General features: G+C 44.5%; 1 protein-coding gene across 5 annotated transcripts; it reads right to left on the reverse strand.

Moving 5' to 3' along the window:
* Positions 1-984: 984 nt before the first annotated feature.
* MSL3 (MSL complex subunit 3) lies at positions 985-14322 on the reverse strand. 5 transcript variants are annotated; one of them, XM_081125667.1, is made up of 13 exons: positions 14070-14322; positions 12703-12785; positions 12215-12310; positions 11785-11882; positions 11128-11213; positions 10481-10603; positions 9722-9882; positions 8810-8968; positions 7147-7409; positions 6420-6529; positions 4380-4479; positions 3923-4007; positions 985-1755 (listed from the first exon to the last, which is right to left on the reverse strand). In XM_081125667.1, the coding sequence occupies exons 1-13, from the start codon at positions 14169-14171 to the stop codon at positions 1656-1658; spliced, it is 1566 nt and encodes a 521-aa protein (XP_080981793.1). In that variant the 5' UTR covers positions 14172-14322; the 3' UTR covers positions 985-1655. The 5 variants fall into 5 exon arrangements, with proteins under 5 accessions (XP_080981793.1, XP_080981796.1, XP_080981794.1 ...); XM_081125670.1 differs by lacking the exon at positions 14070-14322 and adding an exon at positions 13658-13806; XM_081125668.1 differs by lacking the exon at positions 12215-12310 and having other exon boundaries at positions 14070-14225.
* Between the last annotated feature and the right edge of the window lie 534 nt (positions 14323-14856).

The raw sequence follows: 14856 nt of genomic DNA on the forward strand, positions 1-14856 counted from the left end.
AGGATGCTCTAGACATTTAAATCATACTTTAACTGATAATTTGTAAAGTTATTAATATACAATAAAGAGATAATATTTTCAACAGTTATTTAAATCAACCTAAGCTGCAAGTAATCAGCTTAAGGGAAGTTGTAATTCAGAAATGCCTTTGGGGGAAGAAAATGATTTTTCATTATTAGAAAATGAATTAACTATAAACTCAAGGTATATAACTATGTAAATGTTCCAAAAGACAGTCTGTGTTCATTTCATTGGAGACATTTAACAAGCAGATCCTTGAAAGGGAAACTTTTTCTTTTCATTCCTGATTACACTTGTGCAACAATCCAGAGCATACCGCAGGTGCATCAGCGTTAAACAGACACTGCATAAAGCAAACGGAGATGAAACCCAGCATGAACCCAAACGCTATGAGTTACTTAGCAACAAAGTGCACTAAGATGATGCCTACTCTGATTCAGAGGTTCTGATTCTCACTGGTCAGTATATGCAGAAGTTTCTTTGGTGAAATCATTTATAAATTTTTAAAAAATTCCCTGTAACCCTTGCTGTTCATGACCAGTGATCTTTGGAAATTAAGGTCAACTGAGCTGAGTTACAAGAAAAGGCAAGTGCTATACTCAAGGCTTGTATGGTACTGGCATCCCTTCCATGAAGTTAGGATATTCTAAAACATCCTGGGGCATGTGAGAGGCTAAGATGAGGACTAGAAGGGCGACAGGAGAAGCCGCCAGGCAGTCATGACGGAGGGGATAAATGTGCTGGCCCGAGACCAGCTCAGACTGCAGCAGCAAGACAGTGAAGAGCTGCAGCAACTTCCAGTAACCACCTTCTAGTCAAGCTGCCAAGTGACATAAAATCAAAGGAAAGGAAAACAAAAGGCCTTAACAAAAAAGGCACAAAGGTCAAACAAAATGAAACGAAAAGTTATGAGTCAAGAAGTTACCTTACCGTTTCTTTGCAATAAAGAGGACAAGGCGAGACTGAAAACTCTCTGGTTCTTTCCAGCAAGATGAGCTCTGCTTTATTTAGAACATCAAAAATAACATTTTACAGAATGGGAACCATAACATTACACAACAAAGTATAGCTGCAAAATCTCAAACAAGTCAGGCAATGCTTTTCTTAGATCACCAAAAATAAGGTTTTACAGAAAAGGAACTGTAAAAGCAAATGTATAGCTACAAATTTTCTTTTGCCTTCAATATCAATTCCCTCTAAAGTATTTTGGGACTACTTTGCAGTTTCCAAGCAAAACTAAAATTTGTTAGAGTTGCTTGTTATCATCATAAGAATGAAAACAGTTTGCAAAACAATTTTGCTTAGTGCTAACAAATAACTAAAAAATGTGATTATTGCTAACAACACCAGCATCTACTGAAACAGCCTAACCTACACACATTTTCATGAACGTTTCACTGGGAACATACCTGCTCTCTTCTCCAAACAGGTGACATATACAGTGGCAAGGGTCAGATGTTGGAGGCTGTTCAGGCACCAAGGAAATACTTCTTAACACAAATAACTACATAAGTAACAACTCAAATAACTGGGCCCACCTCTCCTAGAGCTTCTCCCACCATCTCCCCAGCTCTCCGCTGGGGACCTAGAGCACAAAGCTAGGCAGAGAAGCTGTTTGTCCAGAGCCATCAAAACTAATAAATCGCCCTGGGGTTCTTAGTGCTGTAGTGTGCCTCACAGGCAGCCACATAGGCAGACTCTGGGAAGAAGTCATCATGGTACTCTGCTAAAAACCTGGAAGAAGAAAAAAATGGCCACAGTGATTACCACAGTCAGGACGAAATACCAGCAGCAAAACCTTAACTTCCAACCACTCTAACATGGCACTCTTTTTCTGGCATTAGAAAAACAAAAAGAACATAATCTCAATTTCTATATACTGTACTGATTACTTCCACTGCACATATCTAGCTTCTACATTAACTACTATTTCATAAAGATCCTTTCACTATCCAGTGTACAAAAAGAAATAGAACCTACGCCCCTCTAGGTGGCAGTCTTGATTATATGAACACTTTTGTGCAAAACGGCCTCAGTGACAACATCTACATTTTTCTGTTCTAAAAACAAACTATAAAAAATAAATTATAAACCCAGCAAATGTCACTTGAGAAATTCACAATGCTTACAGGGGCTAAGTTACACCAAAATTAAATGGTACAATGAGTGAAGAGCATTTTGTGTCCTAATTTGCCACGCCGGAAGCGTTCCAATTCTAGTTTATGGAACCAAAACACACAAGCAAGAGTGACTTATGTCTGACAATAGATGTTAAAATGTGGCCATTCAAGAGTCTGTAATACACAGATGCTACTTTGACTCTGAAGAGTCAGAGGCTTCACTATGGAGAGCCATAACATTCTCACATGGCCATTTCAACTAGTAAGCTAATTAGCTTCATGTTTGCTTCCCTGGCCTCCTCCCACCTGTCCAAATTCCTAAAAATTTAAGGATAAACCTCTGCAATACCTTCTTCAGTAAAAACCAAGCCAATTCATTCAAGATTGAACTTTTTCTTCTTTGATTGTACCCTTTTTACAGCAATTACTGAGTCCACTGATTCTCTAGTTGATGCCTTTGAATACATTTTCAAAACCAATTACTATATTTATTTGTAAATCTTTCTAAACTACTTCCTAAAATCCTAATTTCTGTTTTGTACTGGGCATACTTCGAAATTAGCAGGCTTTCCTACGCTAACTTGCAGCTCTTTCTTTGGATTTTGTTGGCATTATTTCATTTGCTTACAAAATTTTCCTTTACCCTCACCTGAGGTATGTGTGATCTTTAGAGGGAGGGAGGGGGGAGGGAGGGGGGAGGGAGGGGGAGGGAGGGGGAAGGGAGGGGGGAGGGGGGGAGGGAGGGGGAGGGAGGGGGAGAAAAGGAGAGTGCGAATCATTGATGTGAGAGAGGAGCCTCAGCGGGCTGCCTCCCGCACACACCCCAACTGGGAATGGAACCCGCAGCCTAGGTGCGGGCCCTGACCGGAAGCCGAACCCGCAGCCTTTTGGTGCGCAGGACGCTGCACCATGGGCCGCCGGCCAGGGCTCAGCTTACGACACTTTAATGACAAGCAGAACTGTGGGTTTGTTGGTGGGAGGCTAGAAGGGAAGAGAGTAATTTTGAAACTTGTTTCTAACAAAATGTTACAAAGTCTCTTCACTCGGCTACTTCACTCAGAATGCCTGCGGGAAGCTCTCTTTTAAAAACTCCACTCTGTGGAACCCGATCAGCTCCTGCAGGCTGGGGCCCGGCTGCAAGGCAAAGGCCCCTAAGCAGAAGGGTGAGAGGATGAAAGGTGCGGAAGAGGGCGAGAGCGCGGGCACAGCAATAGAGGCCGCGCCCACAGCTGGCCCGCGAGGCGGGGTGGGGGTAGGGGTGGGGGAACGCCCCTATGATGGCTAAAACGACTGGCTCTGTCCATCCGGTGAAGGGAATTAATGGCTTTCTCTAAATTCACAGACCATCAGCAACAGTCATTTATCCTAACTTTAAAGGTAAACGCCAAATCCGGCCTGCAAATGCTAATATTTAAGTTAATGTACTTGCAGCAAAGAAGAGTCTAATACTTAAGGTACTCCTGAATAAAAAATACAAAATTAAATTATCAATCTTAATCACTTCTATTGTAGAAACCAATTTTCTTTTCACAAGTTTATCCAACTGGATTCTTTTAATGACACAAAATTTACCTCCATACAATGAATACCCTTGATTCAGAAAGCAGATAAATTATGGAAAAAATAGCCAACCCCCCATATTACAATTGCAGTTAGAACCACCATACTTAGGTAATACTGCTACTACTTAAAATATCAGAGCTAGCTTCCACATTTGCTAAAGAGAAATTCAGAGAAGTCATATACAAGGTAGTAGAGTAAGTTTTGACGAATAAAAATACCTCAGAAAGAGATCAAAGTGCTTCAGTAAAGCCTTCAGATTCTTATCAGAAAAGGACATCTTTCCAAGGATTTCTGGAAGTTTCACTGCATTAAAAAGAAAAGCAAAACCATTTACAATCCCAAAATCTGGCAATGGGTAGGACACACCCAAGGATGATCCTCTGGATCTGTTTACCCTTATTTGAACTGAAATTAACATCTACATTATGAAACAAAACTAAGAAGTCTGAGTGAACACAAAGACAGAGTACTAGTACAAATATTACAAATACAATTTTTATGAAATTTAAGATCCATTAAGTGCCTTTTTTTGAAGAGGTCACCTTTCAGTAATTTTCCTTAGACTCCAAAATTACCACAAGATGTACATAAGCTAACAAGAGTGTTAAAACCACAGCAAAAAAAAAAAAAAGGGGGGGTGGGGTGGAGAAGAAAGCAGGGACCAAGATTTCTTACCAAACAATCGCAGCAAGTGTTGTGCCCCATAAATGTAGGAGGGTGGAGGAGGCTGGTCACCTGGAGGGTAACTGTCCGGTACAAGTTTCCAGGAGAGGACCTGGGAAGAGCACGAATTGCATGCTTTGTTATTATATCTCCACGCTCCTTTACCAACGGATCTCAACATCTGGAATTCCAGCAGAAATACAGGTGCTTTGACATTCTCTGGCCAGCAGGCCGATGTCAACAAGTGCCACACTCCCACCCCCAAGCTTCCAATCCCTCTGGCACCTAAGGAGTTGCTCCGAAACTGGACCAGAAAATGGGAGAAAACAGTGACAACCAACCAACGTGGAAGTTCTGAAGATAGCCCTTTGACTTTCCCATGGAGCTCTTTGTAGGCATGATCTCAGGATATAGGAGATTATAATGTATTTTTATGCTGACGAGGATCAAGCTACAAAATAATTAAGTTCAATACAACACTTGCAAAAAAATGCACAATATAAAACATTGTGTATAATTAGGTAAATACATAGAAAAAATACCAAGAAGTGTATACCAAAATGTTAATGTTCATTTCTTAGTGGTGGAATTATGACACAGGGGGCATAGAAGATATAGAAATATGTTTTCCATATAGATTATACATTAGCACATATTACAGTTTTCTACTATAATTTTTCAAAACATTTTTGCCTTTAAATCAATCACAGAGGATCCAACTTCCTTGGCAACATGGAGACACTTCTAATCACCTGGAAATTATGATAATAAATTCTGTAGACAGTAAAATATGTCACTATCAAAATAAACATAAGCTTATAAAAATAAAAGTGTGGGGGGAGAATTAAAATTAGACTAAGGAAATATTTGATTTCCTAATTTCCAACAGCTACTACCTACCAATTAGCTGTATCTGTTTAGGTCATTTTGCCCCCTTTCCTTTACTGGAAATCCTGCTGTATTAGAGACTGAAGCAGTAAAAAGTAACCCAAAGATATTTTGAGTAATATTACTATTGCTTCAAAATTCTCTAATTGCTGCTGTTATATTCACTTTGGAAACCAATTTGACCCATTGAATCAAGTGAAAATAGCCATCAACCCTGAAAATACTTACAATCTGACCCTTTACAGAAAAAGTTTGGTGACCCCTGGTCATCAAATGCTCTCTGCTAGTCATGTTCCCCCATATACAGTAAACAAGGAAATCCCACCTCCTAGGTGAGATTCACAGAATATCCTGTCAGACTAAGACATCTCCTGAATCCCTGAAACACTCACTACCTACATCAGTTAAGTGGCTTTAAAAACAGAGTTTTTAAGTGAAAAGTTTCCCCACCTGTACAACGGAAACCTGGTGCAAGGTAAGAATGTGAGGTAATTAGGTCCAGTGCCTGGCATAATGCTGACACACAGCACACACCCAAAGGGATGGCTATCAGTACTATTGCTAAGGATCAATTTTATATTTTTAAATGGTTGGAAATATAGCAAAAACAGAACAATGTCTCACAATACATGAAAATTATCTGATATTCAAATCTGTGTCCACAATAGTTTTATTGGAACACAGCATGCTCACTCATTTATAGTGTCTATGGCTACTTTTGGAGTTGGGCAGTCTTATCAGACATTGTGTGGCCTGCAAAGCCTAAAATATTTACTCTCTGGCCTTTTGCAGAAAGTGTTCTGACATCTATTCTATAAAATGAAAACATAGTAGGTCCTTGGATCACATCATTTTATTATAATGTTGAAATGCTGTAGGGATTTAACTCTTGTTTATATCAATTAACCTATGGTAATATTGGTTTCATTATACGTTGTTCACTTCAAGTCGAAGAACCTATCCACGACACTAGGGCTGGAATCCTAACAATTTTCTCATTTTAGAAACCAAAAATGCAGTGTTACACATCATACGAAGAATTCTGTTAATATCCACAGCAAGAGCAACATAACGCTTCTGAGGAAACTCCATTTCCTGCCACAGGACTTAAGCAACCACAAAAGGAAGGGCTCACTGGGGATGAGCAGCAGACATTAACTCTACCTCATTTATTTCATTAGTTCTTCTGCCTTCAAAGGTGGCAAACACCGCACTCCCTTCCTTGCTAGGGGTCACAGGAACAGGTGACGATGATCTGCTATGCACAGGTGTCTCTTCAAAAGGAACAGATGTTAATTATTCACTTATAAATCACATAGCTATGAATTAAAGACTGCTGGAAGACAGTTACAAATAGCAGAGAAGTTATTAACCTTTAACAATAAGACTCTCCTAGTATAAGACAGTACCTAGAACCTAGAATATTACTTGGCAAAAAAAAGAAAAAAGAAAAAAAAGGAATCAAATACTAATAGAAACTACAACATGGATGAACCTGGAAAACCTGATGCTGAGTGAAAGAAGCCACAGACAAAAGGCCACATATTGCATGATTCCACTGGTAAGAATTCATGCCCAGAGGAGGCAAATCCATAGGGGCAGCAAGTAAGTAGTGGTCGCCCAGCATCAGGGCTGGGGGAGGGAATGGGGAGTGACTGACTGACTTGTGAGAGCTAAACCAGTAGGCGCCAAGCATCTGACCTGGCTCCCATCTCCTAGCCAGCTGCTCCCAGGCCAGGGAAAATGCCTCCTGAGCCTCAGCCAGGGCCAAGTTCGAGTAGAATCCCCACAGGCGAGCGGGCGAATCTAGGTGTGCCGCGCGCTCCCATTCTTCCCCCAGTCCGTCAGCTGGTCACCTGGCTGGACTCCCTGTCCCCAGGAATGGACCTACTCTTTTCCAGGTGCAGGAACAGCTTGGGCATGCTGGCGGACGTGTCCTGCTGCCGGCGCTTGGGCTGAGGTGAGGCGCTGCTCTCGGAGAGCCTGTCGCTGTTGGCGGAGTGGCGAGTGGACCGTCTTAGAGATTGCATGGCTTCAGGCTCAGCTTTGCGCCTTTTGGGAGTGGCCGGTTCACCTGTGGTCGGCTGACTCTCCGTGGACTGTGGGGTGGACGGATTCAACAAAGGGGGGCTTGGAGAGAGCTCCTCCTGGCTCCTACGGAAGAAATGGAGGGTGTCATGCATCCCAGGCCTGGGGAATCTTTGCAAAACCTGGAGAGGTTCTTGAGTGTCCTCCTTCAGACAGATTAGAAAGCACACTCAACTCCACTCCAGGTTATAAACATTCACTTCCAAGTGTGCCGAAACAAGTACTTTCTTAAAAAGCAACTAAACATATTCACTCATTTGAACCCTCTTAATCACTGTCCTTTCTACATTTGCCTAAGAGAAGGTTCTCAACTGGGAGGGATTTTGGCCTGCCAGTGGGACATGGACACCGTCTGGAGAGTCTGGGTTGTCACAGTTGGGAAAGTGCTACTGGCATCTAGTGGGTGGAGGCCAGGGATGCTGCTCAACACCGTACAGGGAAAAGCAGCCCTCAGCAAGGAGCGCCGGCAGCAGGACCCGTCCGCCAGCCTGCGCAAGCTGGTCCTGCACCTGGAAAAGAGCAGGTCCATTCCTGGGGACAGGGAGTCCAGCCAGCTGGCGGGCTGGGGGAAGAATGGGAGGAGCGCATGGCACACCTAGATTCGCCCACTCGCCTGTGGGGATTCTACTCGAACTTTCAGCCCCAGGGCAAGAAACCCTGGTTACAAAAATAAGAATATTGCATTATCTCACCGTATGTAACTACTAAAAGCCTCAAATTTATGAAACACAGCTCACCAGGGACACTGGGAACCTAGAGATTCAGAGTAGGGCATGGGGACATGGAGACAGGTCCCCAATGAGTTGTACAGGCCTCTCACCTGGGTAACACCAACAGGAAAGGAAGACAGGCTGAGAAAAGACATCACAAGGCAGACAAGAGAACCAGGAGACAGGAGCCAGGAGCCAGGAAGGGAGAAGGGGACAGAGGGAAAAAGTGGCTTATGCAGAGCACAGCGTGGCAAGTGGCAAGGTAGGAGTGCCCTCCTTCAGGTGCAGTCAGCAGGGGTAGTGGGAGACAAAGGCAGATGGAAAGCAGGCAAGAGACAGACGAGTGGGAATCATGAGAACAGAGCACTCTCTCAGGAGAGGCACGAGGGAGAAGTAGCTTGTACAAGTGAAAGTAAAGACTTTAGGTTGGGGGTTTTTTGTTTCCCTCAAGGAAGAGAGATTTGGGCATGCAGGCAGCACAGCAGGAAGGAAATTAACCTTTACTTGAAGGGCTGGCCCTTCATAAACTTCCTCATTTAACAATAACTACCCAAGGAGGCAGATGTTCTTTCCAAGTAGAGAGGCAGAAGAGGCTCAGAAGGCATCTCTCCAAGTCCTACAGCCAGTAAGCGAGGGAGCTAAATTCAAACCCACATCTCCTGCCCTTCTTGGGCCGTGTTCTCATCACTCCACTGTCTTTGGGAAGAGGGGGAGAGCTGCTCAAAATCCAACCAAGTTCTCTATGCTGGAACTTACCTACTAGTGCTTGTGGCACTTTCCTTAATGGGAAGAAAAAATTTGGACGAAGTCACCTTTTTATACTGAACTTGTTCATATGGATACAGCAAAAGCAATGGGAGAGTATAATCAAAGGTTATTCTTAATCCATCCACCATTTCCTTACAAAGGTCAACGCTGGAAGGATTAAAAGGAAGCGATTAGAGATGCAAGAAACAGAACTTTCCAAAATGTCACAATGAGGTTGTACATTTTTAATAAGGCAGACTTTTAAATACTATATACTAGATGTACACACATAAAGAATGAAATGAATTTGTAGATGCCAACAATAAAGAATTAAAAAGGAACATTGGTTTATAACATAAAGTACAGGGAGTATGCTAGTATTTTTAACTTACAACACTGAACATAGATAACTCCTTTCAGGACCCACGAGGAGCCCAAGCAGCTTGTGCTGCAGAAGGCAGACTGATGCCAATCACTGGGGGCTGAAGGGGGCGGACCTGATGGCCGCTTCATACCTGTTTGGACTCAAAAATCTATCTGTCCAACTTTACTCCAACTGGGTTGAGTGCACCAAGGCAGACTATAAGGACAATTACTCAGACTGGAATAAAGACGTGTTTGTAAACAAGCTTTGGTAAAATTCTCATTGCCTGTTCTGGTGCTTCTCAAGGAAGAAAAGTGTTATCTCCCTAAATTACATCACTGAACAAACTGGTCCTGGTGTTGCATCCAGACCAGATACAGTTAGTGAACATTTCAAAAAAGAGACAGCATTTTGATACTAAATTGTATACTAAGTGATATATTAAATGAATACATAATAACTGCAATGGAGACAGTGTTACCTCTCCTAAATAAAAGTCACCTTTCTAATACACAAAGAGAGAACCACAAGACGCCAACCCCCCTTCTCTCACTCACTTCTTTTCTGCTGGGATATAATGCACATTCATGGCGGCGTGTGCCATAGCATGATGATGACGAGGCCTCTCAGTGGCTGAAAAGGCTGCATTGATAGCAAAATGCTTCACGTAGGATTCCAAAATAGTTATGATGTTGGTCTGGCATGGAAGTTTCACTAACTGTTAACAAAAATGTACACAGCAGACACATTCATCCCACTGTACAGACCATATACTGTATACCCATGTACTGCATACCCTTTTCCTCCAACAAACAGTGGCCTTGTCTATATCACTTTTTAAACTCATAAATAAAGCCTACTCTGTTTGAAAAGAATTTTTAAAATACACTTTGAAGCTGATATTTTTCGTCTACCGATCACATCACCATATACACTACAGTATTAATTTTTTAAATAAATGCAAGCAGTGATTCTCATGTTAGTGATCCATTAGAACCACCTGGGGAGCCTCTAAGACTATGTGTGCAGCCACCCCCACCACAGGTCAATTTTGCCTTACCCTCTGGGTGGAAGCCCAGGCATCAGGCCTTTGCAAAGCTCCCTAGAGGACTCTAATGGGTAGGCAGGGCTGGGAAAGACTGTGCACACTTGAATTCAATTAGCAGCAGAGCAGTACTGTCAGATAATTTGAAAGCCCGGCTCAGTACAAAACTTAAAATAGAAATCTCATTGCCCCAAGGTTCTCAATTATTTGACTCTATGATTACAAAATATGGCTAAATACACATTCTATTACAAATCCATGTACTGTATACCCTTTTCCTCCTGTTGATGTAATAGCAATCATCCTCCAGCTTCTTCTTCAGAACTTCAGGGATGTCTATAGTTATTGTTCTTTCTTCCATCTCCTTTTTTCTGTGCAGCTCCAGTCTTTCCTTCTGCAACATCACAATTCCATATTTTTAAGCTTCTTAAAACAGTAGGAGAGTCCATATCCAAAGGACTAACGCACGAGGGCCTACTATGATACAAACCCAGTTAATCCTCAACATTTACCACAGTAATGATACCTTGTTTTAGGACACTAACCACATTGCAAATGCTTGCTTACTTTCTTCCCCATTTAATTTTACTAGTAGGATTTACATTAACTTTGAAGGCAGGCATAAGATGCCAAACTCTAATACACAACATTTAAAAATAGTCACCATTATAAAAACAAAGTCCACAATTTCATTGAAAATGAAGAGGTAAGTATGATCTGTGGAAATACTTTATGGCGAGAAAGAGTCACCAAGAGGTTCCTACAGTGACTATAAATGAGCGTTATTTCTCCTTAAATATGAAGTACAACTTTATACTACTGGGTTAAAAAATGTATTTTACAAAATGATTCACAACTGGAGAATTTTACCACTAAAATATATACCAAAGACAAAGTTTTCACACTAAAAACTTTTACCACTTCAGTCTTTTCTTCAGTGTCACTTTCTTCACTCACTGCTTCATTCTTTTCTTCACTACTGTCATCAGAGGAAGTGCTTATTGCTAGGTGAGACAAAAAATACCAAGCAAACCTGTGTTATACACTTCCCTAACTCTTACAAGTCTTTTAAGGCGGAATGTGTATCCACTGCTGATAACAATAAACTGCAGTCCTCCATATATTTTAAATGCTGAACACAAATGCTGTACCTTTCAGGATAGAAATTTATTGTGAAAAAGATAACACCAACTTCAATGAATGCAAAACGCACCCAAGAAAATGATCTGGAAGTGTTTAGTCACCTACGATCCTGTGGTTACCTGCTGCACGGGAAAGTGAGGCCACGGCCCAGGAGGTACCAAGAAGAAAACATGAGCATGGACCCCTGAGGGATGAGTATAAAGACAGTGGTCGAGAAGCAGCGATCAGGAGCATGACTGATGAGGACTAGTTATGGACTTATTGCCTGCTACCTCACTTGTCAAAAACAAAAGGGGCAAAAATCACATGCAACGAGCTTAAAAAATTTCCCTGTGTAATTTCAACGATCCCCCCCCCCCCCCCCCAATCCTGCAGTATAAAAGAACTAGGTAAAAGTTCTTTTAACCAGAGAAAATAAGTCAGACCACTCACAGTTCTCATCATTTTTCTCTCTTTCTTCAACGGGGAGGTTTTTTAAAACACAATCAACACCAGGCAACCGACAGCGCTTCTTCTTCCTTCCTGTGCTTCTGGAAAACAAAAACAAAAACATGATTGAAATAAATTTTGATGTTGACTGATACAGGTTTTGAGGTAAAAACAAGATATAGTAACAAAGATTCTTAAGCACCTGACAAATAATTAAATTTTAGAACATAAATGGTGATCCCCATTTCAGATTATACAAAATCCTCTAGGAAACACAGCACGTATTTACAACACAACAGAAACACTCTTCCCTAACACATTTTTAATATGTCAAATCGCATAATAAACCACGTTTGTCATATTTTTACTTTTATATCACAAAAATTCTACACACTAAGAGAAAACACATTTGTCATGATTTTTGTATTCTCACAGGCGAGCTACAGCTTTTCTTGCCAATTTACGCTGTAATCTCCGATTTTCATCGGTGTCACGGAGGACATGATCTTCAGTTGCCCACCTATCCCAGCTAAAAAAACAAACAAAAAAGGATGTAAAATTCAGTATTTTAGTTTGCTATGAAACAAATGCTAAAAGCACCTCACAGGCACACAAGTGTCCCAGAATGACTTACATTTTAGAAAACTATTTAAATATTTTAAAATCACAAAAAAACAAATAAACTGAAAAAGGAACTCATTTAGACATAGAAGCAACTGGGGTTTCCAGAATTACCCTTAGAGAACCCAAATCTAAACAACTTAAAAATAATCATTTTTCTGAATAGGCAAAGTTTGATAAAAAAGGCAAAAACTGGATATGAAACTTTTCTACAAGTGTTTCTAAAACTTAAGGAAGTTTGCAATGTTCCTGGGCTGCAGATATGATCAATTTTCAGTCAGGTCTAACAAGTACACTCACCTTCTGTTCCAACCATTAAAATGGATTAGATATTCTGGGATCTTTCTGCCTTTTTCGTCTTTCCCAACAATAACATCCACAATCTGAAACCAGAAAATATTGTCCACAAATGGCCGAATATACACAACACTGGAAGCTAGATCAGGAAAACGAGATCACAGGCTTTTTTTTAAAAGAAAGGAAAGTATTTGCTCCTTTTTTAGACCGAGCGCTGGGCAGGAACATTTTTCCTTTCAATTCCATTTTTTTCCTGACTGGATGCCTCAAAATAGGAAACATCCCTCTAACTTCCCCGGGATTGGTCTCTGAGTGTGGGCCTGGGTGGAGCTGTTGAAGCCATTGGCCAGCCAATTTGTCACTAAAGAAGAGTCCTGGCCAGACCAGAGAGCTGCAGCCCTGAGACCTCTGGGAGTTGTAGTCTCCCCAGCTCCGCTCGGTCCAGGACTAGGAAGGCTGGCGGATTAGCCACCCCTTCCAGCAGTGTCCCCAGAGGGAAGATCGGCAGCAAATGATGGGGTGTGCCACCCCAGGGGACACTCAAGGCGGGGAAGGAGGAGGCAAATCAAACATAAAACAGACACAGGGTGGCGGGGGCGGAGCCCTAAAGTAGAACTCAGATAGCAGGCCTTGGGAAGTCCCCCAATGGGCAGCGCTGCTCAGACGCCTGGGACTCAGGGCCAGCCCCCACCCCGGACAGCGATGCCCACTCCCTCTCGCCATCCAGACCTGAGAAGCTGCAGATGTGGCTCAGTCCCCCGGGAGCCCCAGAAACTTAGGTGATGGGAACGGGGCGCGACTCGGGGATTGAAAACCTAAAGGCTGAAGGCCCTGAAGGAAGAAAACACCGGGTCCACCTAGACCTCCGGACCTCCGGGAAAGGCCCAAACACGAATAGGGCCCCAGAACAACGACGTCGCGCGTCAACAGCCAGCGCTGTGGCGCTACGGATCAGGACCTGGGTCGGTTGGTCAGGGAGTCGCACGGGAGCCCACGCGGCGCTCCGCGCAGGATGAAGAGAGATTTAACACGCCATCCGTGAGCCGCTTCCTGCACACGCGGACCCACTGAGGTCACGTGCGCAAATTGACACGCCGCGAAAACCTCGCGATACCGAAAGCGCGAGGTTTCAGACGGCGCGTGGGCAGCCGGGTGTGCCGGCCGGAAGCGGAAGCGCTCCGGCCCCGAGTCCCCAGCGCGGCGCCCGCGAGCGCACCCTGCCGTCCTCGCGGCGCCGCGCAGGCCCAGCTGTCACGAGCAAGGAGAGCCCGGGCCCCGCCGCTTCCCGTCCTCCGCGCCGCCATCCGCCCCCGCCCCCGCATCCCGGGGTCCCCGCCCCGCGCCTCCTCCCTGTCCCCCCGCGGCGGCACCTTGGCATCGTACAGCACTCGCGCCTTGGTGGGGTCAGGCTCGAAGCACAGGACTTTCTCCCCTGAGTGGAATTTAAATTTCATGCCCTCGCTCGCGCTCATTTGCTCATCGTGGCGGAGGGCGAGGCTCCGGGGCGGGCGGAGCGCGCGCGGTGGGGGACGGGGTTTGGGTGGGGGCGGGGAGGTGGTGCGCTGCGGCGGGGGCGGGCGGGAGGGAGCGGGGACTGGCGGAGGCTGCGGCCGCCCCGCCCTCGGTCCCGCCTCTGCCCGCCCTGCGCCACTGCTGGACCCCGGGGCCGCCGGTGGCGCGCTGCGTCCCCGCCCCTCCTCCCCCCGCGAGCGTATCCCCGCGAGTCCTCCCGGGGCTCGGGAAGGCAGCGATCGGCTGCGATCGGAGCGCGCCGGCCTTGGCCGCGGTCTTCCCGCAGAGCCTCCTCCCCCGCCCCCGTGGGAAAGGCAGCTGACGCGGCTGCTCCCACGATGTCATCGCGCCGCACGCGCGCTCCAGCCCGAGCGTGGGAAGTTCTTAGGAGAGAGTGGAACTGGCGGTGCGGAGGCCGCGTTGTGCCCGCCACCCTAGCAGAGCTGCACGTCGCCCCGTGTGGCTGCTCGAGGAGGACCTGGGGCTGCAGTCCAGTGTAGCTGGGCAGTGGCCTTGAGCTGGGGCGAAGGGTGATGGAGTGAATAAAGCACTAATGCAAACCTGGGCAAGGACAGGCAGGTGGCAGGCCTGGAGCCCCTCGGTGACAGCGGGTGAGCACTGGTCAGTGAGTCTCATGAGTCCTTA

Source organism: Miniopterus schreibersii (genome assembly GCF_964146895.1).
Source record: "Miniopterus schreibersii genome assembly, chromosome: X".
NCBI lineage: Eukaryota > Metazoa > Chordata > Mammalia > Chiroptera > Miniopteridae > Miniopterus > Miniopterus schreibersii.